The following is a 24,226-nucleotide window of genomic DNA, read 5'->3' on the forward strand; positions in this document are numbered from 1 at the left end:
AGGAACAAATAAAGCAGATAAAAGCAGAGTCCCCATTGCATTGAATCAATCAAAGAGTTATTTGTCAATCAAAATGAAATGGAAAAGAGATATCAGATATGGATCATTCAATCATTCATCCAAAATCAGAAGGCATTGTATACGAAATAGTTCTATCAACAGTTCAAGAAACAGAGAATCAAGGAACGTTCATCCTCCCATTGATCGTCTATTTTTCTAAGGATCGCTGATAAAATACCCCTAAAATCCATGAAACGAACATCATTCAATACCCAAAAGACAGTAAAGAAATACTAAACTAATGGTAATCCGTGATAAAAGCTAATCAAACCTTACAAACGTAAAGGAAAATCGAACAAAACACCCCCAGATTGAAGCAAACAAAAGTAAATCGCCTCGCCTTGTTATAGTCAGCAATTTAAGCATCAACGGCCACTGCTTTGACAATCTCTAGCGAAATGCCCAGATTCACCACAGCTATAGCAGTTTCCACCGCCACCGCCACCGCCGCCACCGCCGCCTCCGTACCTATCTCCACCACCTTGAGATCCACCCTGGTAGCAGTCCCTCGCCATATGCCCAGTTTCACCACACTTAAAACAACCACCGCCGCCGCCTCCTCCTCCATAGCCTCCACCATACCCTCCGCCGCCACGGCCGTACCCACCTCGGCCACCTCCGCCTCCGCCTCCGCCATTAAACCCATATCCACCACCCCGACTCCCCCTTTCGCCTCCGCCGCCACCACCGCGACTTCCCTGCACAGAAGATTCTCCAGGGCCAGTGACATCAACGGCCTTGCAACGGCCATCGGCTTCAGGCTCGATCAGAAACTCGACATCCTCACCGACGCCAAGGCTCCGAAAGCCGTCGGATCTGATGGAGGACTGATGAACGAAAAGATCTTCACCGCCCTCGTTGGGAGAAATGAAGCCATAGCCCTTCTGGTCACTGAACCACTTCACCTTTCCACTGACCCTCTCGCTCATTTCTCGATCTCTCTCAGACCCAACAATTGCAAAACCCTAATAACCCAAATTTCTCTCAAGATGAAATGGGTTTTATATATATATAATCGAAACGCTTGGAAACGGGAAGACCGCCCCGTCATCCGTAAACGACGTAATTTTCCATTTAAGATTTTGTGGGGTCATATTCTTCGATTCTGACCGTCCGATTCTCAACGACGCGGGCGGTTTCCGACGAGATCTGACGGCCAGGGATCTTCCTCTTCTCTTCTTTGGAACGGAGCACTTCACCGTGGGATTTGCGACGGAAGTCTGAACGGCTAAGGGTACTTTTGGGAATTCATCCCTAAATTATTTTCTTTGCCGTTTTTTTTGGAATATTTTATTATTATTTGTGATTTGACCTAAAATGGGTCGACCTCGAGATGTTCTTTTAGCGTGTGAGATCCAAGCTTGTGGGGACCATCTCGAACGAGTTTGTCGAAATTAAAGATATGGGAGCCACTACTCAAGTTGCCCTCTACCTTCTTGGAGTGGAGTGTTACCTTTAAGTAATTCAAGCAATTCAAGCAGAGATCCCATATTCTTGGAGAGGGGAACAAATCATTCTTTACAAGAGTATGAAACAAATCACTTTGAGGGGAAGTTCTGAAGGGAAAACCTAAAGATGACAATATCTACTAGAGGTGAGATTGAGTGGTTACAAATGGTATCAAAGCTAGGTTTCAGGCGGTGCACCAGCGAGGACGCTAGGCTCAATGGGAGTGGATTGTGAGATCCCACATTAGTTAGGTTTCGGGCGGTATACCAGTGAGGAAGTTAGCCTCAAAGGGAGTGAATCATTCTTTATAAGGGTTGAGTTGAGTTATTTCTCTAAAACTGAATCGATTCAATTTTTGAGTAAAAAAAAAATAGGGTTCAACCTGAATCTACATAGGTTCATCCACCACATCACACGCTACATTGCTTATTGTAGTCACACACCACCATGTTGCTCGCTTGCTACGCTGTTCTTGCTCTCAGTTGGAGCTTCCACATCACACACCTGACAAGTCCATAGCATATCGTTGTTGCACCACCTATTGTAGTTACCCACATCGCACAACCCCTCGCTATCACACACACCACACCACTAGCTCACCACGCTACTCTTATCATCACTCAGCCACCGCATTGCATAGTTGCTCATAGTTGCACGCTACTCCCTTTTCCACTCCCACCACCCAATTGATATAACTTTTTTAAAAAAAAAATACTAAAATATATAGTTTAACAACTCGATAACCCAACTCAACATTTTGGATTAAGTTAGAATCTAAAATAATTTAAATTTATTCGAGTCATCGAATCTAATCCATCTAAAATTTTTGACAACGATGTGAACCGAGCTTGGTAAAATTTTAGGAAGATTTAACCAAGCGTTTGTTGGGTCCCTGTATAACAGCGTAGGAACGAACACCGAACAAGACACAGAGCCCTGAGGGCTGCGAAATTAGGCGATGACGAGAAAGAAGAGGAAGACGAGAGAGGCAGCCACAATCCATCCCAGAAACAAATACGCTGAAAATCCACCAGATTTTGCTCTCTTAGCCTCTCTATACCCTTCCTTCCAACCCTTCGTCTTCCTTGAGCCCCGACCCAGAATCGACTGGACCGACTTCAACGCCACCCGTGAACTTACCCGGGTTTTGCTTCTCCACGACCACGCCCTTCACTGGTATCACTCCTTCCCCATAGCTGTTGGTTCGAGTTTCTGTCGATATGAGAATTGTGCTGTTTTGCTTTCTTTAGTTCTCTTTTCTGCTTCGAACTTGTGGGCTTAGTTAAATTTGAACTTCCATTATTGCAAGGCTCTGATGAAAATTTTAATGGGGAGAGAAGGGGTTGGCTTCCTCTGGCTGCATTTAACTTTTTGGTAGGATTTTATAGGATTAATGGCGAGTTTTATCCCTTTTGAAGTGATTATGTGATGCAATTTAGCCATCCATCATATGTTAGGAAACACGAACACGACGTATTCCTTACTTATAAACCCATGATCATTCTCTAAATTAGCCAATGTTGAACTCCCTCCCAACAATCCTTCCCTCGAACAAAGTACACCATAGAGCCTCCCTTGAGGTCTATGTAGCCTTGGCCTCCCCTTAATTGAGGCTCAACTCCTTTCTCTGGAGCCCTCGAACAAATCACACCCTTAGTTTGACACATGAGTCACTTTTGACTACCCGTCGAGGCTAGCAATTTCTTTGTTCGACACTTGAGGATTCTATTGACATGGCTCTGATACCATGTTAGAAACTACGACTCTCCACAATGATATGACATTATCCACTTTGAGCATAAGCTCTCATGGCTTTGCTTTGGGCTTCCCAAAAGGCCTCATACCAATGGAGATGTATTCCTTACTTATAAACTCATGATCATCCCCTAAATTAGCCAACGTGGGACTCCCTCCCAACAATCCTCAACATCGAGGGGGATCAATACAATCCAAATCCATGTCAATATAAATCCATGTCAATATGTTCAAGAGGACCAACAATATGAAAATGTTTTTTTTTTTGTCCAATTCGGATGTCTTTATAGATTTTTACATATCAGGTGGATTCCTGATGGACAGCTCTGCCCAACAGTACCCAATAGATCAAATTATATCCATTGGCTTGAAGATCTTTTGTCATCTGATGTCGTTGCAAAGGCAAATAGGGATAGAGGTAGTAATGTAAGAGGTTTTGACATAGGAACGGGGGCAAATTGCATTTACCCTCTTCTTGGTGCCTCTCTTCTTGGGTGGAGTTTCGTCGGGACAGGTGACTTCCTTACCATATAGTTGCTTTTGTTCTTAAACTTCTATGTTCTCCATTGATTTGTATGTTTAACAATGACCAGGTTTTCGGTTCCACTCGGCTTTGTGCAGATGTGACGGATGTAGCTCTAGAGTGGGCTGAAAGAAATGTCAAAAGTAATCCACATGTTTCTGAACTTATTGAAATTAGAAAGGTAGATGATACCTTAGACGGTCTTACGACAGAATTACGTAGTAATGTAGCTGTTGATAATGAACGCAAGATTATGAATGGTATGGACGGTAGGGAAGTAGGGCCATCCCCGCCCTCATCCTCGTCAAAGGAGACGATCCACTCGGAGAAGCGATATCATGGTCCTCCCATTCTTCTTGGTGTTGTCAAAGATGGTGAGGAGTTTGACTTTTGCATGTGCAATCCTCCTTTTTTTGAGAGTATGGATGAAGCGGGATTGAATCCAAAGACTGCTTGTGGTGGAACTCCACAAGAGATGGTTTGTCCGGGCGGGGAGAGGGCATTTATCAGTCGTATGATCGAAGACAGCATTGTCTTGAAGCAAACTTTCCGGTATTTCTACTGCAAAATGGCCTCTGATTCTTCAATACTCCTTTTAGGAATCTTATCTTCATTGATCTTTGCAGGTGGTATACTTCAATGATTGGGAAGAAATCAAACCTCAGCTTCCTGATATCTAAACTTTGGAAAGTCGGAGTGACGGTTGTCAAGACTACAGAATTCGTCCAAGGCCAAACTTGCCGGTGGGGACTTGCTTGGTCTTTTATGCCTGCAGGACGGAAGATTATATCTCCGCACGTCACTAACAAGAGCGTTTCGTCTTTCATGCTCGAGGTGGATAAACGTTTGAGCTTTTTTAATTTTCATGTTCGGCTTATACACATTTCAGATTTGTCGATCAAATATTTCCCATGTAGCTCAGTTTTGATATCTTTCTGTTGTCAGGGCCTCCTTCCACAAGTCAGTGCCATGAGTATACTGCAATCAGTCGAACGTTTTCTTAGCGCGGGTGGAGCTTCTTGTAAACTGAACACTTCTTCATTTACAGTAGATGTATGGTTGTTAACTTGGCTTCTCTTTCATCTTTGCAAGTGATCATATCATGCTTACAAGGTCTGTTACCACACATGTTTTGGTAGGTTACTGCATCTAACGATCACTGCCGAGCAATTCTCGAGAATGGGGCATATGAAGTCGACAAAGGTGCCAGTGGAGTACCTGTGGAAAAATCCGAGCCTCAACCCTCAACTGATCTGTGTTTTCGAGTTTCGGTATCTCCCGCTTGTCATTTTGTGGTTATGCAGCTTCATCACTAATGCTTAGGAGTTAAAGTTTGGCCCATACTTTTTTATTGGGGCAATTTTCTTTGTTATAGGTCTTTCAACAGATCCCTGGCACGCTTCTTGTGAAAGGCTCCTTGCATCATAAGAGTAGTCCTTCTTCAGGTACTACTCACTCATGCCTTAGATCTTTCTTTTGATTATTGTTTCTGTGGACTTCTCCAGCTCTTGGGTTGGTGTAGATTTAATCTTTCGAGTCTATTTTCATTTTATACTCTCTTCCACACGTTTGGCTCGAATATTTGCACAAGGATCAACATGTTAGGATCTCGAACACACGGAAAACGCACGAAACACAAAAATAAAACTATATTGCAATGCATAATATGAATAGCCTTTCGAGAAGGGCTATGTCTCTTGTGCAAGCCACCTACAATGGACTGATTTCACCGAAGTATGACCTCCCACTCTAAGATTTGTGACTACCTCTATTTATAACCAAGACTCTTAGCTAATTGCCACTATACCCGTACTAATACCCTACTAATATTCCCAATACATCATACTCTCACACAACACTAATGTGAGATCCCACATTGGTTGGAGAGGAGAGCGAAACATTATTTATAAGGATGTGGAAACCTCTCCCTAATAGACGCGTTTTAAAACCTTGAGGGGAAGACTAGAAGTGAAAGCCCAAAGAGGACAATATCTGCTTGCGATGATGGACTTGAACTTTTACAAATGGTATTAGAGCTAGACATCGGGCAGTGTGCTAGCGAGGACGCTGGGCCCCAAGGGGGGAGGATTGTGAGATCCCACATTGGTTGGAGAGAAGAACGAAGCATTACTTATAAGGATGTGAAAACCTCTCCCTAGTAGACGCGTTCTAAAACCTTGAGGGGAAGCCCAGAAGGGAAAGGCCAAAGAGGACAGTATCTGCTAGCGATGTGCTTGAGTTGTGACAAATGATATCCGAGCCAGGCACTGCAAGGTGTGCCAGCAAGGACGCTGGCCCTCAAGGGGGGTGGATTGTGAGATCCCACATTGGTTAGAGAGGAGAACGAAGCATTACTTATAAGGATGTGGAAACCTCTCCCTAGTAGACACGTTTTAAAATCTTTAGGGGAAGCCCAGAAGAGAAATTCTAGAAGGGAAAGCTCAAGGAGAACAATATCTGCTAGCGGTAGGCTTGGGCTATTACAACTAAGCATTGTTATTAGGAATTAGAGAGAAAACGACCCTGCTAATTTTTTCAATACTATGTGTGATCCAAATGAAACAGTAGTATGACCATGGTCCCTTGCAGGCTCATTCTCACAGATTTTCCACCGATTAGAGGAATTCCTGAAAGCTGAATCTTGTAAAGAAAAGGTGTTATAGGAGATCCTTCTGCCTCGAACAATCCTTAGAACTCGAGGATACAGTCGTATAACCTATAAACAGATCCTATTTATGTGGAAGCTGCACAACACGACACTTGTATTGCACACTTCGCAGGGTCGGAGCAAACGAGAGTAAGTTAAAAGATCGTTTATACAAAAAGTTAGTAGGTACAATTTTGATCCTTACGAACTTCTTAGCTCCGCCCTTGTGACACTCAACAAATCTAGTTATTTTTGTATCTTTTGAAAAGCTTGAATTCTGGTCTTCTGCTAGAACAGTCATGGATTTGTAGTAGGGACGTCTTGAAACTACCATTGTATCATTACTAGTTTGTTTTCAATACATAGCCCTGGCTCGTACCAAAGTCAGCCCCTCGTCATACCCTTCACATATCGGCTCGACCCACATTTCTGCTAGAATTACTGTTTCTTTGTTATACTCATCCTCATTTCTGCCCCTTTGTTTCACTTTGTACCCTCTGTCCTGCTGTCTGCATCGGCTCGACGTGACGATGCTTCGATGTTTTCACGGTTCTTGTATTAGTTCAACATATACCTCAACTGGTTTCTGTTTGTATTTTGGTAGGTGGGTCTCATCAAGTCTATGGATCTTCAGCCTAAGTTTATAAGGGCTATATTACAAAAAAGAATACTCCAGAAATTTATCGTTTTCATACTATTTTCGAAGTTACATTATTGTTCTTGATCTTTTATAAACGTCTCAAAACTATTTTTAAGAGTAGAAATTTGCTAGAAATTTAAGATAAAAGTTGAGACTTGAAACAACGTGATAGGACATGTTATGTCGCATGGTTTTAAGTCTCAATTTTTGTTCGATATTCTAATAAATTTTTACTTCAAAAATAGTTTTGAAACCTTCGCGTAAGATCAAAGATTTTTTTTATTTTAATGCTAGTATAGTTTAGCTTGTTAAAATTTTTTCTTTTGGTGGGTTTGCTAAAACTACCTCCAAATTTTTTATCCCGTTATATAAGTGAGGCTTTGGAGGATAATATTTCGTTTCCCGTTTTGCCTTTACAGATTTTAGTCGACTTGTCCCGTTGTTAACGAGACACGACTTTGAGTCTAAATTTTTGTTGAGCAATACGTATAATTGATGCTAATAGGATGCGACGGAACAGTGACTCTTTTAAGTATGGTTTTTTTAAAAGTTACGTTATTGTGTGATAGAAACATGTGATATTGATGTTTTACTAACATAGTAATGGAAAGGTAGTCGAGAGGTTGGTGCATGAAAAGATGGTCAAAACGTGTCATATTACGTTTTCTTATGGATTAGTTTTATCCTAAACCTAACATTTCATTAAAGGCCAAACACCCCTTTTTGTCTTGAACATTAATGTTTCACGATTGATATATAAAGTTGATTGGAATTATTATTCGATAGCACGATTCTATATTTGATATTTTTAGAAACTACACCTCTCGTTCAAATAGTATTGACTCGATACATCAGTGAATTGACCTAATTCTAGGGTTTATTGTCAAAATAATTCGTGTTGGTACACTATATTCAAGTTAATCGAAGTTATGTTGTGAGATCTCACATCGGTAGGAGAGGGAAACAAAACATTTCTTATAAGGGTGTAGAAACTTTTCTCTAGTAGACGAGTTTTAGAACCTTGAGGGGAAGCCCGAAAAACCCAAAGAGATCAATATCTACTAGCGGTGTGCTTGAGCTATTATAAATGGTATCAAACACGGGGTGGTGTGCCAGCGAGGACGCTGGGCACTCAAAGGGGTGGATTGTGGGATCTCACATCGGTCCGAGAGGAGAACAAATGGTGGGCTTAGATGTTACAAATAATATCAGAGTAAAACATCGAGTAGTGTGCCAGCGAGGATGCTGGGCCCTTTAGGGAGTAGATTGTGAGATCTCACATAACTAGGGAACGAAACATTACTCATAACAAGGGAGTGGAAACATTTATCTAGTAGGACGTGGAAGCCTAAAGAGGTTAATATCGGAAATGAAACTTTAAAACGATAATATTTCTATTTTTTAAAAACAAATAATTATTTCAATGAAGAAAAAGAAAAAAAATTGACACGTAAAATGCTAACTTTTCAACCAGAAATGCCCTCGAAGGGTTCATTCCACCAAATCTATTTCCCAAAAAGGTATTCAAGTATCAGCCACGTGAAACACCCGTGGAAATCCACGAACGGATCACCGTTCAATTTGAATACCAAACAATCCACGAACGGCCCAGATTCTCCCCACGTGAACAATTGAACGCTGCTTGATCTAGGACCGGAACAGGCAATCTTTTTCAACCGTCATGTCCACGTCATCACGCTTTGCGATATAATCCTCCCTTTTCCACCGTCCGATTAAAATACTGTGATAAAATTTCAGCCGTCGATTGGAGTCTATGTCTCTAATTTCTTCATATTTTTGATATACCGAGTTAGATAAGCAATGGAGAAGGAAGATTAAGGATTCTCTTCCTCCTTTCTTAATAAACTTGGAACAATCACAGACTCGTTTTTCTCTCTCTAAGAACCTTTTTCTCTACCTAAAAGATTTCTCTCTCTTTCCCACCTTTCAAAATCTGGTGAGTTTCTTATGTTTTTGTTGATTAGATATTTGATGTTCGTGGTTTGTTTTTCTTTTGGGCTCATCTGCTTTTGGTTTGATTCATGTGAAATCCTGTTCGAAACATTGTTGCTCAAGAAGGATCTAATGGCTTTGAATTAGTAGGACGCAGGATTGGGCGTTTTTGTTGCGGGTTTTCGATATTAAGTATGTGGAATACTTGTCCATTTCTGGATTTAGGCACTAGGGTTTTCGATTTTTTTGGTTTTTTGAATTTTGAGTTTGTGGTGGATTCTCTGATTGTTGTTGTCTTTGGTTTGATGCGGATTTTTGGTTTTGGTGCATGTAGGACTTTGAGGCTGAGGTTCTAGATTTGTGATGGAAAATGGGGTTAAGATTGCTCATGGCTTGGACGATGGAGAGAAGAAATTTGGGGAAGATGGTGTTTCATCGTATTGTGTAGATGAAACAGTTGTACTTGGTGCTCACGAATCTAGGGATTTGGAAGGGGAAGATGTTTTTGAGGAGGCTTTAGATGGGAAAGAGCATTTACTAGAGCAGAGTCCGAGATATGGTTCGGTGAATGGTGATGTTGGAGAAGAAGAAGTCAATGATTTTGTATCTGCAGTAATTTTGGACCGCCCTAGTAGTGTGCACGATGAAGAGAAGTTTGAAGAGGCAATGGAGGCTTCTAGTGGGGTCGATGAAAACACGGTGGTGGATGAGCAAGATGTGAATTCTGAAAAGGAGAAGGAAGACTTGGGCGAGAAATTGTTCGACAATGTAGTTGTGGCTTCTAAGATTGATGAAAGAGGAATTGAAGAGGAAGCAGTGACCTCTGAGTTGAATGAGAGGAAGGATAATGAGTTGGACTGCGGTAGAGATGATTTGAGAAAGGAGACATTGGAGAACGGTGCTAGCCCGGAGGTTGAAGTGCTGAAGGGTGGGGATGAGGATGATTTGAAATACGGTTTGTCGAGTATGAAGTCAGAAAAGGAAAATAGTGACGTTTTGCATGTGACTCCACCTTCGGATGATGAACGGGTGAAGACTGCCGATATGGTTGGTGGGACTAACCTGAATTCTTCCAGTGAGATTCTGACTGAAAACAGCGAAGGCATAGAATTGGATGAGAAAAGCTTAGTTACAGAGTCTAGAGATCATGTTGAGAACACCGAGAAGCCATTAGTTGCACCCACTGTCCTTGATTTGGACAATCAAGATTATGTGAATTCTGAGCTAAGGGATGATTCTCCTCATGTTGATCTAGAACTGCCTGACAATGAGAGTGAAGAAATAAAAATGGCTGCAACTGGTATCGATCCTAAGAACGATGATAATAAAGATGAAGGAAGCTCTGAGGAAGTGCAAGATGCTTCTACTGGGAAAGACACAGAAGTGCAGTTGAGAGAATCTCGGGGTTTGAATGGTACTACTTCTGTTGATCAACATGAACCTGTGGGTGAAAATCGAATTTCTCTGGAGACGGTTAAGGATATCTCAGCTTCTGAAAAGATAGCAGATGAGAAAATTGAGAAGACCCAGGGTGGTGAAAGTGATGTGACTGTGAAGGAAGATAATACATTAAGACAACAGCATCCTGTCGATAGTTCCAATAATGGCCTCGACACGGGAGGGCTTGAAAAGACAGAGAGTAAAGATAAGGTTGGACAGGACAGAACCCAAGTGAAAAGGGATCCAGAGATTCAACCTTCATCAATCATTGCTTCATCATCTGGAAAATCTACAAATCCCACTCCTCCTGCCCATCCAGCTGGTCTTGGGCGGGCTGCTCCATTGTTGGAACCTGCCCCTCGGGTGGTGCAGCCACCTCGAGTAAACGGTACTGTATCTCATGTTCAATTGCAACAAATTGATGATCATGTTAATGGGGATGCTGAGGAAAATGACGATACTCGTGAGCAACTCCAGATGATAAGAGTGAAATTTTTGCGTCTTGCACATAGGCTTGGGCAAACTCCACACAATGTTGTTGTGGCACAAGTTCTATACCGTCTTGGATTAGCTGAGCAACTTCGAGGAAGAAATGGAGGTCGGGTTGGTGCCTTCAGCTTTGACCGTGCCAGTGCCATGGCAGAGCAACTGGAGGCTTCTGGGCAGGAACCGCTTGATTTCTCTTGTACGATCATGGTTCTTGGAAAGACAGGTGTGGGTAAAAGCGCTACCATCAACTCCATATTTGATGAAGTTAAATTCAGTACTGATGCTTTTCAAATGGGCACAAAAAAGGTTCAAGATGTTGTGGGAACTGTGCAGGGGATCAAAGTACGGGTCATCGACACTCCTGGCCTTCTTACCTCTTGGTCAGACCAGCGCCAGAATGAGAAGATCCTTCTCTCTGTTAAAAATTTTATAAAGAAGACGCCTCCAGATATTGTTTTGTATCTTGATAGGCTGGACATGCAAAGCCGAGATTTCAGTGACATGCCTCTCTTGCGTACAATTACTGAAATATTTGGACCATCTATATGGTTCAATGCAATTGTAGTTCTTACTCATGCAGCATCTGCTCCACCTGATGGTCCAAATGGCACTGCTTCTAGTTACGATATGTTCGTTACTCAGCGATCTCATGTTGTACAGCAAGCCATACGCCAGGCTGCAGGGGATATGCGTCTTATGAACCCCGTCTCATTAGTGGAGAATCACTCTGCTTGTAGAACGAACAGAGCTGGGCAAAGGGTATTGCCAAATGGCCAGGTTTGGAAACCTCATTTGTTATTGCTCTCTTTTGCCTCGAAGATTTTGGCCGAAGCTAACACTCTTCTGAAGTTGCAAGATAGTCCACCTGGGAGGCCATTTACTCCTCGGTCGAAGTCACCTCCTTTACCGTTCCTTCTTTCTTCCCTTCTTCAATCCAGACCTCAAGTGAAACTGCCAGAGGAACAATTTGCTGATGATGATGGTCTTGAGGATGACCTTGATGAATCGTCAGATTCTGAAAATGAATCTGAATATGATGAATTGCCACCTTTTAAACGATTGAAAAAAGCACAGGTGGAGAAGCTCTCCAAAGAACAGAAGAAGGCCTACTTTGATGAGTTGGAATACAGGGAAAAACTTTTTATGAAGAAGCAACTAAAAGAAGAGAAAATGAGGAGGAAGATGTTGAAGAAAATGGCTGCCGAGGCAAAAGATCGACCTAGCAACTCTAGTGATAATGTAGAAGAAGATAGTGGTGCTGCTGCATCAGTACCAGTTCCCATGCCTGATTTGGCGTTACCTGCTTCCTTTGATTCTGATAATCCCACTCACCGGTATCGTTATCTCGATTCCTCTAACCAATGGCTAATAAGGCCTGTACTCGAAACACATGGATGGGATCATGATGTTGGTTATGAAGGTATAAATGCAGAGAAGTTGTTCGTCGTCAAAGACACAATACCCATCTCTTTTAGTGGTCAAGTTACCAAGGATAAGAAGGATGCAAATGTTCAAATCGAGATGAGTAGTACGATAAAGCATGGCGAAACTAAAGCGTCTTCTGTCGGTTTTGATATGCAGACCGTTGGGAAGGATTTGGCCTATACATTACGTGGTGAGACAACATTTATTAATTTTAGGAAGAACAAGGCAATTGCTGGTCTGTCATTTGCCCTATTAGGCGATGCCTTGTCTGCAGGATTCAAAGTTGAAGATAAATTGATTGCTAATAAGCGATTTCGTTTAGTTGTGACTGGGGGTGCAATGACTGGTAGGGGAGATGTAGCTTATGGTGGCAGCCTGGAGGCTCAATTGAGAGATAAAGATTATCCGTTGGGTCGTTCCCTTTCGACTCTTGGGCTATCGATTATGGATTGGCATGGAGATCTTGCTATTGGTTGCAACATACAATCTCAAGTTCCCATTGGACGATCGACAAACCTGATTGCTCGTATGAATTTGAATAACAGGGGGGCAGGGCAAGTCAGCGTTCGGTTAAACAGCTCGGAACAGCTTCAGTTAGCTCTTGTTGGTCTCCTTCCTCTATTCAGAAAGCTTCTGGGTTGTTATCAACACTGGCAGGATGAACAATGATGGAATGAATTTAGGTTACAGATGCAGCTGAATTTTTGCAATATAGGTAATAATGACGTTTTTTAAGTGGCAGTCTCATACCGTTTAGCTTCAAAAATGTAAGTGATTCTAAGCTCTTCTCCTCCCACAAGCTTTCTCCTTCTGTAGTGCTTTTAGGTATTGTTGTTCGATAGGATATTTGGTATTTTTGTTCTGCTCAAGTTGTGTTTCTTGTTAAATTAAGTCATGCTTTTATGCAAAATATATATTTTCTGGAGTTGAGTTTCACTGGCATCACACGGTACACGCTACTATGTTCCATTACTCTGCTCCGTTTGCTTGGTATTGGGTGTAATGTTCATCTTTCTTTTGAATGTTGGAAAGAAACCGATGCCATTTCAGCTTGGCACATCGAAGATAAACTCTGAAACGACCAAATCTTTGTAGCCCATGTCGAGCCATTTCAGCTTGGCACATCGAAGTTTGAACTGTTTGTTACTGATGATAATCCATGTTTTTGGATGTCATGATGCTCTGATTAGTCCACAAATTTGCAAACTTTGCTCATACAATGTCGATTGATGATTCAATTGAGGATAAATCTCGTGTAACAGCACAAGTTCATCGCTAGCAGATATTGTGTCCTCTTTGGGCATTTCCTTTCGGGCTTCCCTTTAAAGTTTTTAAAACGCGTCTGCTAGGGAGAGGTATCCACATCGGTTGAGAGGGAGAACGAAGCATTCTTTATAAGGATGTAGAAATCTCTCATTATCAGACGTGTTTTAAAAACTTTGAGGGGAAACTCGAAAGAGAAAGCTCAAAGAGGATAATATTTGCTCGTAGTAGACTTAGGCCGTTTACCTCTCTAGATTATTATTGGAGTCACACGATCTAGGATCTAGCTAGTGCAGGTGATTGATTGCTCCCTTCCAAACTTGTATATGAGACAGGTGAGTAATTGCTGTCAAACTGGTCGGTTGTTTCAGGTGCTGTGTGTTTGAGTCAGTTTCAGTGGCCAGCTGAGATACACTAGCGGCTGTGTGGCCACTGAAGAAGGTGGTAGCTGATGTGCCCTTGTCGTAGCTGCTTTGTTTGATTCAGCTTTGATCAACAGGCATCTTCTCTTCCCTTCTCTTCAGATTCATTATTATAAACTTCCATTTAGAGTGTGCCTGCCTGCTACCTGCCAATGTATGTACTGTTCAAAAGCGTCCACATCACTTCTAGCTTGATGTTGTTGGTCTGATCCTAGGGACTTTTGTTTGTTTCCTTAATCGAATTATTTGTAGTATTCTTGTCATGATTGAAATTTTGAGTCGAGTTACTTTCAATGATCATTTGCAAACGAATTATTGGGTCGAGTTATTTTCAGGAGAAGTTATAGTTTATCATTCGTTTTTTAAAATTATTGAGTCGAGTTATTTTCAGGAGAAGCTATTGTTTATCATTCGTTTTTTAAAATTATTGAGTCGAACTGTACTAGGATCGGTCTCTGGAGCTAGCTTATTGATTGATACTACAACATGAAAATAGTCAATAAATTTAAGTCCAGAGTGAACGTGGTTTTTATCTATAAAAGATAGTATATATTTATTTCCTTTTCATCTTTATGTATAAGAAAAGGAAGCTATGTTGATTACTTATGGCAACCAAGTGTTATAGCGCAAAATCATGACTTACATTTGTTTAGCGTAACGGTTGAATGTTAAGTCCTACAAACATAGTAGCACTTTATGAACGAGTCAATGACACATTTTTTTATGTAAGTTGCATCTTGTGTCTAATGAATGCATGTTTGAACGATGTAAGATGCAATGCTCCTCTACTGAATAGTGCCCGGTGTTACACGTTTTTTTTCCTTCTCCTATATAGTATATTTTAAATGTTACTAGCCATTACACTAAGTGATTCTGTGAGATCTCACATGAAGCATTCTTTATAAGAGTGTGGAAACTTCTCCCTAGACATGTTCTAAACTTTTGAGGGGAAGCTTGAAGAAGAAAGCCGAAAGAAGACAATATTTGCTAGCGGTGGGCTTAGAGTCGTTACAAATGGTATCAAAGCCAAGAAAACCGAAAGAAGACAATATTTGCTAGCGGTGGGCTTAGTGTCGATACAAATGGTATCAAAGCCAGGTTTCGAGCAATGTGGCAACGAGGAGGCTGAGTCCTGAAGGGGGTGGACACGAAGCAGTGTGTCAACAAGGACGTTGTACTGCGAAGGGTGTGGATTGGGGGGTCCCACATCGATTGGGGAGAGGAACGAGTGCCAACAAAAACGCTATACCTCGTAGAGGGTGGATTGGGAGGCCTCAACGAACACAAAATAACCTACTTTTGGTCACATAATATGAGAAAACGAAGAATTTTGTTTAAATTAAGTTAAATCATTGCAACACATGGTAGTTCAATAGCTAAAATGCCAATTAATTCCAATATCTTAACACACAGCTCAATTGATGAAGAAGTTGTAATTTGATTCACTTCAAGGCTTGAAGGAAGGAGGCTTTCTTATCAGAGTGGCCTGCTCGAACGCATAAGCAACCTCAATCAGCTTCGGCTCTGAACCCTTCAACCCTCCAAAGTTAATCCCAAATGGAACTCCTCCGCCGTCGTACCCCGCCGGAACATTGATTCCCGGAAATCCCCCAATTGCAAGCACCGTAGCTATGGCGGGACCTGGCGTCACCACCGCATCCAATCGCTCCTCCTCCACCACTTTCTCGAACCCATCCTTCGTCAGCTTCGCCAAGTTCAACAGAGCCGCCTTCTGCACGTCGCCGATCCCATTTGTGGCTTCGGCCGCGAGAAAAATCTCCTGGCCGAAAACGTCGAGCAGTTCCTGCACAACCATGATTCGAATCGATTCCGAATGAATGCGATTACTATGCGATGAACAATGGATTGAATATTGTGTTACCTGATCTGGATTTGCGTTATCGAAGGCGATTATGTCGGCCAAACTTCGAACAGGGGAAGCCACCAGCTCTTTCAGGTACTCATTCAATGATTGTTTGAATTCTGCTAGCAATGCCGCTGCTTCTCCACTTGCAGTCACGTTTAAGATGATATCTATATTTGCTATCTCTAGGTTGTCTACCAAAACTGCACCACCTTGCCTTCAGTTTCAACAATGTTAGATTTAGTGTTTACTAGAAGAACAATGGAATATAATTTGAGTTAAGAGGCTTGTAAACTATTCCTTTAGAAGATAGGTTGTTTGTGTTCATGTTGAATTGATTTTTTTTAATGGTAAGAAAGAGCCCAAGTCCACTGCTAGCCGATATTGTCATATTTAGTTTTCCCTTTCTTTCCAGCTTCCCTTCAAGGTTTTAAAACACGTCTACTAGGGAGAGGTTTCCACACCCTTATAAACAAGTCTACTAGGGAGAGGTTTCTACACCCTTATAAGAAATGTTTCGTTCCCCTCTCCAACCGACGTGAAATCTCACAATCCACCAACGTGTCTATTAGGGAGAGGCTTCCACACCCTTATAAGCAATGTTTTGTTCTCCTCTCCAACTGATGTGGGATCTCACAATCCACCCCCTTGGAGCCCAACGTTCTTGCTGGCACATCGCCTGGTGTTTGGCTCTGATACCATTTGTAACAGCCCAAACCCTCCACTAACAGATATTGTTCTCTTTGGGCTTTCCCTTCGGAGATTCCCTTCAAAACGCGTCTGCTAGGGAGAGGTCTTCCACAACCTTATAAGCAATGTTTCGTACCCCTCTCCAACCGATGTGGGATCTCACAATCCACCAACATGTCTACTAGGGAGAGGTTTCCACACCCTTATAAGAAATGTTTCGTTCCCCTCTCAAACCAATGTGGGATCTCACAATCCACCCCCTTGGGATCCCAGTGTCCTTGCTGGCACACCGTCTGGTGTCTAGTTCTGATATCATTTGTAACAGTCCAAGCTCACCGCTAGCAGATATTGTCCTTTTTGGGATTTTCCTTTCGGGCTTCCCTTCAAAACGTGTCTATTAGGGAAAAGTTTCCACACCTTTACAAACAATCCTTCGTTCCCCTCTCCAATCGATATGAGATCTCACGTTAATGGATCAAGCCTTTTGTTTTAAGTGAATATGAACCTGTTTATGGAATGATTAGCATTTGCATGGCTAGGGAAGTTGGTTTTCTTACTTTAGAATGTTGAAATGATCCTCAAAAGCTTGAGTGATGGCTGAATCATTGAAGAAGCTGAAAAAAGGGTTCCTAACAATGCCCAATCGTTTCCCTTTCAACCCATTTGCATTGAGGAATTGTTTGTAGCCACCGTATGGAATATACTTGGAGGATGTTCTGGTGGCTGCATCATTGTAATCAAATCCTACAATGGTGTCAAGAACTATTACAGCATCAGTCACTGTCCTGCCGATTGGCCTGTTTTCACATGTGAAGGTTACAAAGTTTCAGTTCTTATAGTCTCTGTAGAATATTTTGCTGATATGGATGCCAGATTGCTCACCCAATAGTGTCTTGTCTTGGGGAGACTGGAATGACACCTGCTCTACTGGTGAGGCCGACGGTCGGTTTGATGCCGACGACTGAGTTAAAACTAGCTGGACAGAGGATAGAGCCGTCCGTTTCAGTTCCTATTGACACTGCTGCTATGTTTGCTGCAACTGATATGGAGGGTCCACTGCTGGATCCACAGGGTGATGCTGATAAAACATATGGATTCTGAAAAAAAAAAAAATTGTACAAAAGAAACGGTTTTGTGAGATCTCATATCGGTTGGAGAGAGGAACGAAACATTGCTCTTAAGGGTGTGGAAACCTCTCCCAAGTGGACATGTTTTAAAACCTTGAGGGGAAGCCCGAAAGGGAAACCCTAAAGAGGACAATGTATGCTAACGGTGGGTTTGGACTGTTTACACATGGTATCAGAGCCAGACACTGGGCGATGTGCCAACGAGGATGCTGGCCCCTAAGAGGAGTGGATTGTAAGATCCCACATCGGTTGGAGAGGAGAATAGAACATTCCTTATATGGGTGTGGAAACCTCTCCCTAGTGGACACATTTTAAAACCTCGAGGGAAAGTCCAAAGAGAACAATATTTGCTAGTAGAGGGTGAATTGTGAGATCCTAAGTCGGTTTGAGAGGGGAATGAAACATTTCTTAGATAAGGGTATGGAAACTTCTCTATAGTGGACACGTTTTAAAACCTTGAGGGGAAGCCTAGAAGAGAAAGTTCAAAGAGAACAATATCTGCTAGCGGGGTGTAGATTGTGAGATCCCATGTTGGTTAGAAAGGGGAATGAAACATTCCTTATAAGAGTATGAAAACCTCTCCGTAATTGACACATTTTAAAACCTTAAGGAGAAGTCTAGAACGAAAAATTCAAAGAGATCAATATTTGTTTGGACTGTTACACGTTTTTTGTACTTAACATTGAAGGTAGGGACCTAAAATCAAAGCAACACACCTTTCCCTGGCCACCTCTAGCGCTCAAACCAGCAGGAGCAGCAAGGGACCTAAAGTCAGCCCATTCACTCAAGCTAGCCTTTCCCAGTATGATGGCTCCAGCCCTTCTTAGTCTCTTCACCACGCCTGCATCACGGGGCACGATAGAGCCAAGCAACGCGAACGATCCAGCAGTAGTGTTCAACTTATCCTTAGTCCCAATGCTATCCTTCAATAAAACTGGGATTCCATGCAGCCCACAAAGCGATCCAGGCTTCTTAGCCTCACGCTCTCTGTCAGCCTTGTAAGCTTGCAGCAAGGCATCTGGGTTGATTTCTATGACACCATGGACAACCGGGTTGAGTCTGCGAATTTCTCCGATGTAGAACTCGACAAGGCCCCTCGACGTGAGCTCGTTTCGCTTGAAAGCTAGATGGAGGTCAGGTACTGTGGCTTCTCTGATCGAAAATCCTCGAACAGCTGCCGAACGTGGCACCGTCAAACAAAAGGCCACAATAATCAGAAGCCAGGAGGAGCAGGCCATGGAAGTGAGAAGTTGGAGCTTCAATGGAAGTTCTGAAGTAAAAGCCATGGCTTTATGATAATATATAGAAGCTTAAATGGAGGGTTTGGTTGTAGCACTGTTTTGTTGTACATTAAAAATATGAAGATTGGATGAAGTCCAAACCCAAGAGGAAGGCATTGCCGTCCCTGTTCGGTGGATTTGTTTGTTTGTTCATGGGATCTAAAGGTAATGCTTGGTTGATTGATGGGGTTGAAGAAATTTTTAAATGCCTTTCAAGGAATATACAAATTTTGATGAGGAAATTTTAAGTTTTTTTTAGTTCCACAATGGCAGAGTGATCGAACTTTTTCATTTTTCTAATAGTAATTGGCATTTTACGATGAATTGTAAGTTCGCATCCATTTGGAGCAAGTTTAGAATAGCTTAAGTTATTTTAGTGGACCTGCCTCGGAGGGGTCGGGTGGTGAAAATTTTCTGTATAACCTAAATGGGAACGGGAAATATGATCCCGGCCTCATTTTCTTATATGGACAATTTGACATTCTTCAAAAATATCTTTGAACTATTAACTTTCAATAATAATTTTTTAAATTACAAAAATACCTTAAACGTTAGGATTGGATGAAACCATTAGTACTACCGTTAGTACGGTACATAAAACTTTTTTTTTTGAACTTGGAACTAAAACTTTTAAAATAAAGTATTAAAGGTTTCTATCCAAAACTACTTATAAACTATAATTTCATTTCCAACGCTTATAAACAAAATCAAATAAATTTAAAATAAAGTAAGGTTTCCTCCAAAACTATTATCCATTCCCTAAGGCTTATAAACAAAATCAAATAAGATAGATTACAGATTCAAAACTATAGATGGGATATGAATGAATGTTATAACCTATAATTTACACTATGGCACAGACTATACTACTGATGCTGGAACCAGCATGGATCATTTGATAAGATATCTCCCCCCTCCATTCCAAGTGTAAACATCCTAACCAGATCATCAAGCAGCTCGGGTTCGCAGCAGCTGAGGGGAGGACACGACCTCTCGAGTCTTGACAAGACCATGATCGATGTGCCAATTCGTCCACGTTGTACCGATCCTTCCATATGAGTATATTTTCCGTTTTGCATTTAAGGCCATTGCCTTTCAAATTGCATTCACAAAAGAGTAGGTTCATCCTTCAGTGTAATGTGAATTGCTTATGGTGATCAGATGTTCTTCAATGCCTTTCATTGAATCCCCAGTAATATACCATGCCACAGATCCTGCAAAGATGGGTAATACTTATGGGTTGGTAGCCTTGTGCAAGTTCTATGAAGACTACAGCCAGATTAAACAAGTATATGATACTGATATTCATTCAGCAGGAAGTTCTCTTGTGCTCATTTGACCCCTTTTTGTCAAGGTAAGACTTGGGTATAGGACCATACTTTTACCAAATGATATCATATAAAAGACTGTTGAAGAACATATCACAGATTCAGATACGCCTTAACAGATGTCCTAAACCCTTCTTGATGCTATAACGTGAGATCCCACATCGGGCGGATAGAGGAATGAAACATTCCTTATAAAGGTGTGAAAACCTTTTCCTTTTAGACACGTTTTAAAAATCTTGAGGGAAAGTCCAATGAGGACAATATTTGCTAGCAGTGGGTTTTGGCTGTTACAAATGGTATTAGAGCTAGACACCGGGCGGTGTGCCAGCGAGAACGCTGACCTCCAAGAGGGGTGGATTGTGAGATCTCATATTGGTTAGAGAGGAGAACAAAGCATTACTTATATAAATGTAGAAACCTCTCCCTCTCAGACGCGTTTTAAAAATCTTGAGGGGAAGCCCGAAAGAGAACCTAAAGTGGATGATATCTGCTAGTGGTGAGTTTGGGTGGTTACATGTAAGGTTTAAACGATTATGCATACACACAATCATTTCTTAGGTACACGGGATCGCCGTCGTGCAATAATTGGTTAGATATCGAACCATGCTAAAATTTCTCAACTGATGGACAAAAAGGACAAGTAAAAGAGATGTTCAGAAGTCATACCTTGTGAGGAGACTGGTTGTTGTTCTCTGGTTGAATGAAGAATAATAGTTCCAGAAAGGACAGTAATGAATCCACATAATTCAGAAACTATGGTGTTTGCATTCTGGCCTGACCAGTCCTGCAGCATAGACCGACGCAACCGATTTAGATTCGTCGTTTTACACTTGTACAGATGTAATACCCGAGATCCTTAAAGCTATATGGTTAAGTAACTTATACCTTAAACATGATAGCACTAGCAATAATAGTCAACGTCGTGAACATGGCATAATATACAGGAGATACGAGGGCTGCATTGAATGTATCCAAGGCCTGAAACAAAAAAGATCACATCAGTCAACATTAATATACAGTCTCGTTCAAGCATTTGTGTGAAATTCCACATCAGTTAGAGAGAGGTACGAAGCATTCTTTATAAAATTGTGAAAATCTCTCCCTAGCAGACGCAACATTCTTTATAAAGGTGTGAAAACCTCTCCCTAGCAGGCGCATTTTAAAATCGTGAGACTGACAGCAATACATAACGGGTCAAAGCGGACAATACCTGCTAGCAGTGGGCTTGAGCCGTTACAAATGATATCAAGGCCAAACACCAGGCGGTGTGCCAACGAGGACGTTAGGCCTCGAAAGGGGGTGGATTATGAGATCTCACATCGGTCGGAAAGAGGAACAAAGCATTTTTTATAAGGATATGAAAACCTCTCCATATCACATGTGTTTTAAAACCGTGAAGGCTGATAACGATATATAGCTGGGCAAAGCGAAAAATATCTGCTAGCCATGGGTTTGGGCCATTACAAATTTGCTTAAGAAATGGATAGGAAACAACTGTGCCCACCATAGTAATATGACACCAACCTTATTCAAGTAGTTTAGTTGTGTGATGACACAGACTACTGCAACTGTGACAAACAGCCAAGTTTGTGGGTAAGCTACCTGGCTTACCCCTTCAAGTGTAAGCCTTATCGCTATTCCAATAGCTTTAATACTCATAACCTGAATTAACCAAAAACGTTCAGAAAATTGCAATTCAAGTAATAGTTCTAAAATAGTTTGATCTAGCAGAAATGGATAATTACCGTCAATGAACCCATTAAAGAACAGATTCCCAAGTAGACCAGTATGTTTACATGCCCATAGCGAGGCTCAAAATACAACATGAGAGCCAATACTAACAAAGCTATAGTAGCAATGTAGACTAGAAAAGCTGTCCAAGGATTACGAAAAACATATTTTAAGTACAAAATTTGATGATATTTCATTCAATGAACTTCATAAGAATTGACTCTTACCTGGTTGGGTAGCTAAATCCCAAATTTCTTGTACAGAATCAGGAGTATGTTCCTGAGGTGCATGGATAACTATTATAACTGATCCTACAATACAAGATAAGCATCCTAACACGCCCATTTTCTGTAGCCTCTCCTTCAACAAGAAGTGGGCTAACACAGCACTGCCCAAATAGAAAAAGGAAATGTGAGATCCTCCATGAACTCATGAGCAAATAGTACAATAACCTCAAAGGAAAGGAACTTGCCTGATAATGATGCTCAGTGCACCAAGGGGTGTGACTAAAACTGCTGGGGCATAAATATAAGCTATAAAGTTTGCAATCTCCCCAATAATCACTATTTAGGAAGAAGAAAACTCAGGATTAAGATCAACTTCATATTTTTGACAATAATGATCAGACATAAATAGTACTATTATACATACTTGTGACCATTCCTGCCCACCAAAGTGGCTCTAACAGGTATGTATATCCACCAACACCTGTATTAAGACAGAGATTATAAGCATCAACCAGACGTCCATTAGATGAGAAAAAACAAATTCATTAATCAAAGATCTTTTACATTTTCAGTTCATAATGAACTCTATTTAATGCTTAACGCTTGCCCAGTAACATACTAGTTTGCAAAGAACTTCAAATCCAAACCCCTTAAAGCTAGAGATTCCATCCGTTTAGAAGCTCAATTTCCCTGTGTTCGATGATCCATTCTTGAATAAATGCCACCCAAGTATAGACAGATCAAGAACAAAAGTCCACTCGGTAGAACAATTCTAAATCGGTAAATCAAGCATTTCAAAATCGGAAGAACAATTCAACGAGAAAGCAAAACCAAAACCAAGAGACAAAAATTTCATTCGTGAGTAATAATCACAGACCTGCTCTCACCCCTGTGGCTCCGGCACGCTTGAGTCCCTTCTTCTTCAAGATAAAACTCGAACCAATAAACGCACTCGACGCCATAGCCAGAACCAGACCCTTCGTGTTCTCCGAAATCGTCATCTCTCCCTCTCTCTTCGCACACTCAAACAATAGGATTCTAAGAGATTAAATCAAAAAGTACCCACAAACTCCCGCCCGAATCGGATCGCACTCCTAAATTCAAACAAGCCGCAAAAGAAAACAAAAACAGCACAAATCAATCATAAATCTAGTCGCCCAATGAAAGGGAATTATGGGGCCACTAATACAAAACCAAGTTCCCGCCAAAAAGAAGATCACGAGTTCCAAAAAATGAAAGAAGAAAGGCAATGGATCGCCGGAAGTAAGAAATTCCGGTAAGAAAAAGAGATCAAGAGATCTGAAAACTACTTCTCGACGTAACGCACTGCCGTCGTCGTCTTGTCGGAATTTTTCTAATGGGCGGAAGGTTTCCTGAGTTTCTTTCCTCTCTTTTTTTCATTGTTTCAACATTATTATAGCAATACGTGTCGGCTACGTACTGGTTATATTTTAATCCCAATGATAAATAAATTAATTAATAAATAAATACACGTTTTGCTTTTTTCTTTTGAAAAAAAATGAAAATTAATTAGCGAGTTGGGAATTAAAAAAAAATAAATAAATATATATATATATGGATAAAATTAAATTTATGACCCAAATAAATAGGATTCAAGGCATAATTTTTATTCGTATATGAAACTATGTCAACGATAAATTTAATATTAAAAAATTATTAGAATCAAAGGATGAAAGTAATATTTTTTATGTTCGAATCTTATTCTATTTTTCTCAGACTTATTTATTAAATTTTTATAAATAATCTCATGTAGTCATGAGTAACGGAACGGTATATGTGTTTCCGTCACCATTTTTAAATGAAACTAATAATGAGAATATAAAACAATAATTAAAAAATGTTTCAAATTTTTTATTTAATGAATGTCCAAATTTCAATATGAAGGCTGAGTT

The 24,226-nt window shown here is 41.1% G+C and overlaps 5 protein-coding genes across 8 annotated transcripts; 2 read left to right on the top strand and 3 right to left on the bottom strand.

Moving 5' to 3' along the window:
* Positions 1 to 106: 106 nt before the first annotated feature.
* Positions 107 to 1,079, bottom strand: LOC111468487 (glycine-rich protein 2-like). Its single transcript, XM_023113743.1, has one exon. It carries the CDS (start codon positions 987 to 989, stop codon positions 426 to 428), a length of 564 nt encoding a protein of 187 aa, XP_022969511.1. The 5' UTR covers positions 990 to 1,079; the 3' UTR covers positions 107 to 425.
* A 1,311-nt stretch (positions 1,080 to 2,390) lies between these two features.
* LOC111468473 (U6 small nuclear RNA (adenine-(43)-N(6))-methyltransferase) lies at positions 2,391 to 6,702 on the top strand. The gene is made up of 8 exons (XM_023113725.1): positions 2,391 to 2,685; positions 3,570 to 3,778; positions 3,886 to 4,339; positions 4,414 to 4,621; positions 4,733 to 4,840; positions 4,927 to 5,058; positions 5,163 to 5,232; positions 6,377 to 6,702. Exons 1-8 carry the CDS (start codon positions 2,468 to 2,470, stop codon positions 6,448 to 6,450), a joined length of 1,473 nt encoding a protein of 490 aa, XP_022969493.1. The 5' UTR covers positions 2,391 to 2,467; the 3' UTR covers positions 6,451 to 6,702.
* A 2,175-nt stretch (positions 6,703 to 8,877) lies between these two features.
* LOC111468470 (translocase of chloroplast 120, chloroplastic-like) lies at positions 8,878 to 13,323 on the top strand. 3 transcript variants are annotated; one of them, XM_023113720.1, is made up of 3 exons: positions 8,890 to 9,031; positions 9,154 to 9,219; positions 9,362 to 13,323. In XM_023113720.1, exon 3 carries the CDS (start codon positions 9,391 to 9,393, stop codon positions 13,048 to 13,050), a length of 3,660 nt encoding a protein of 1,219 aa, XP_022969488.1. In that variant the 5' UTR covers positions 8,890 to 9,031; positions 9,154 to 9,219; positions 9,362 to 9,390; the 3' UTR covers positions 13,051 to 13,323. The 3 variants fall into 3 exon arrangements, with proteins under 3 accessions (XP_022969490.1, XP_022969488.1, XP_022969489.1); XM_023113721.1 differs by having other exon boundaries at positions 8,891 to 9,031; positions 9,151 to 9,219; XM_023113722.1 differs by lacking the exon at positions 9,154 to 9,219 and having other exon boundaries at positions 8,878 to 9,031.
* A 2,113-nt stretch (positions 13,324 to 15,436) lies between these two features.
* LOC111468076 (putative amidase C869.01) lies at positions 15,437 to 19,033 on the bottom strand. Its single transcript, XM_023113124.1, has 5 exons — positions 18,464 to 19,033; positions 17,503 to 17,717; positions 17,178 to 17,417; positions 15,949 to 16,147; positions 15,437 to 15,870 (listed from the first exon to the last, which is right to left on the bottom strand). The coding sequence occupies exons 1-5, from the start codon at positions 19,031 to 19,033 to the stop codon at positions 15,514 to 15,516; spliced, it is 1,581 nt and encodes a 526-aa protein (XP_022968892.1). The 3' UTR covers positions 15,437 to 15,513.
* Positions 19,034 to 19,743: 710 nt separating this feature from the next.
* Positions 19,744 to 23,687, bottom strand: LOC111468479 (probable magnesium transporter NIPA6). Of its 2 annotated transcripts, none has more exons than XM_023113733.1 (9): positions 23,191 to 23,687; positions 22,738 to 22,794; positions 22,559 to 22,649; positions 22,314 to 22,474; positions 22,101 to 22,228; positions 21,880 to 22,017; positions 21,241 to 21,333; positions 21,022 to 21,139; positions 19,744 to 20,241 (listed from the first exon to the last, which is right to left on the bottom strand). In XM_023113733.1, the coding sequence occupies exons 1-9, from the start codon at positions 23,312 to 23,314 to the stop codon at positions 20,150 to 20,152; spliced, it is 1,002 nt and encodes a 333-aa protein (XP_022969501.1). In that variant the 5' UTR covers positions 23,315 to 23,687; the 3' UTR covers positions 19,744 to 20,149. The 2 variants fall into 2 exon arrangements, with proteins under 2 accessions (XP_022969501.1, XP_022969502.1); XM_023113734.1 differs by lacking the exon at positions 23,191 to 23,687 and adding an exon at positions 22,878 to 23,102.
* Positions 23,688 to 24,226: the final 539 nt, after the last annotated feature.

Source organism: Cucurbita maxima, unplaced genomic scaffold, assembly GCF_002738345.1.
Source record: "Cucurbita maxima cultivar Rimu unplaced genomic scaffold, Cmax_1.0 Cma_Scf00036, whole genome shotgun sequence".
NCBI lineage: Eukaryota > Viridiplantae > Streptophyta > Magnoliopsida > Cucurbitales > Cucurbitaceae > Cucurbita > Cucurbita maxima.

Bases quoted from the DNA above. Each gene is read 5' to 3' on its own strand.
- LOC111468487 (XM_023113743.1), bottom strand. From the start codon at position 989: ATGAGCGAGAGGGTCAGTGGAAAGGTGAAGTGGTTCAGTGACCAGAAG.
- LOC111468473 (XM_023113725.1), top strand. From the start codon at position 2,468: ATGACGAGAAAGAAGAGGAAGACGAGAGAGGCAGCCACAATCCATCCC. The intron at 3,779-3,885 runs GTGACTTCCTTA...GGCTTTGTGCAG, and splicing joins GTGGAGTTTCGTCGGGACAG to ATGTGACGGATGTAGCTCTA. The intron at 4,340-4,413 runs GTATTTCTACTG...TGATCTTTGCAG, and splicing joins GTCTTGAAGCAAACTTTCCG to GTGGTATACTTCAATGATTG.
- LOC111468470 (XM_023113722.1), top strand. From the start codon at position 9,391: ATGGAAAATGGGGTTAAGATTGCTCATGGCTTGGACGATGGAGAGAAG.
- LOC111468076 (XM_023113124.1), bottom strand. From the start codon at position 19,033: ATGGCTTTTACTTCAGAACTTCCATTGAAGCTCCAACTTCTCACTTCC. The intron at 16,148-17,177 runs GTAAGAAAACCA...TTGAAACTGAAG, and splicing joins GATCATTTCAACATTCTAAA to GCAAGGTGGTGCAGTTTTGG. The intron at 15,871-15,948 runs GTAACACAATAT...ATGGTTGTGCAG, and splicing joins ATAACGCAAATCCAGATCAG to GAACTGCTCGACGTTTTCGG.
- LOC111468479 (XM_023113733.1), bottom strand. From the start codon at position 23,314: ATGACGATTTCGGAGAACACGAAGGGTCTGGTTCTGGCTATGGCGTCG. The intron at 21,334-21,879 runs GTTGGTGTCATA...TTTTTGTTTCAG, and splicing joins AACTAAACTACTTGAATAAG to GCCTTGGATACATTCAATGC. The intron at 20,242-21,021 runs GTATGACTTCTG...CCATCTTTGCAG, and splicing joins ACAACCAGTCTCCTCACAAG to GATCTGTGGCATGGTATATT.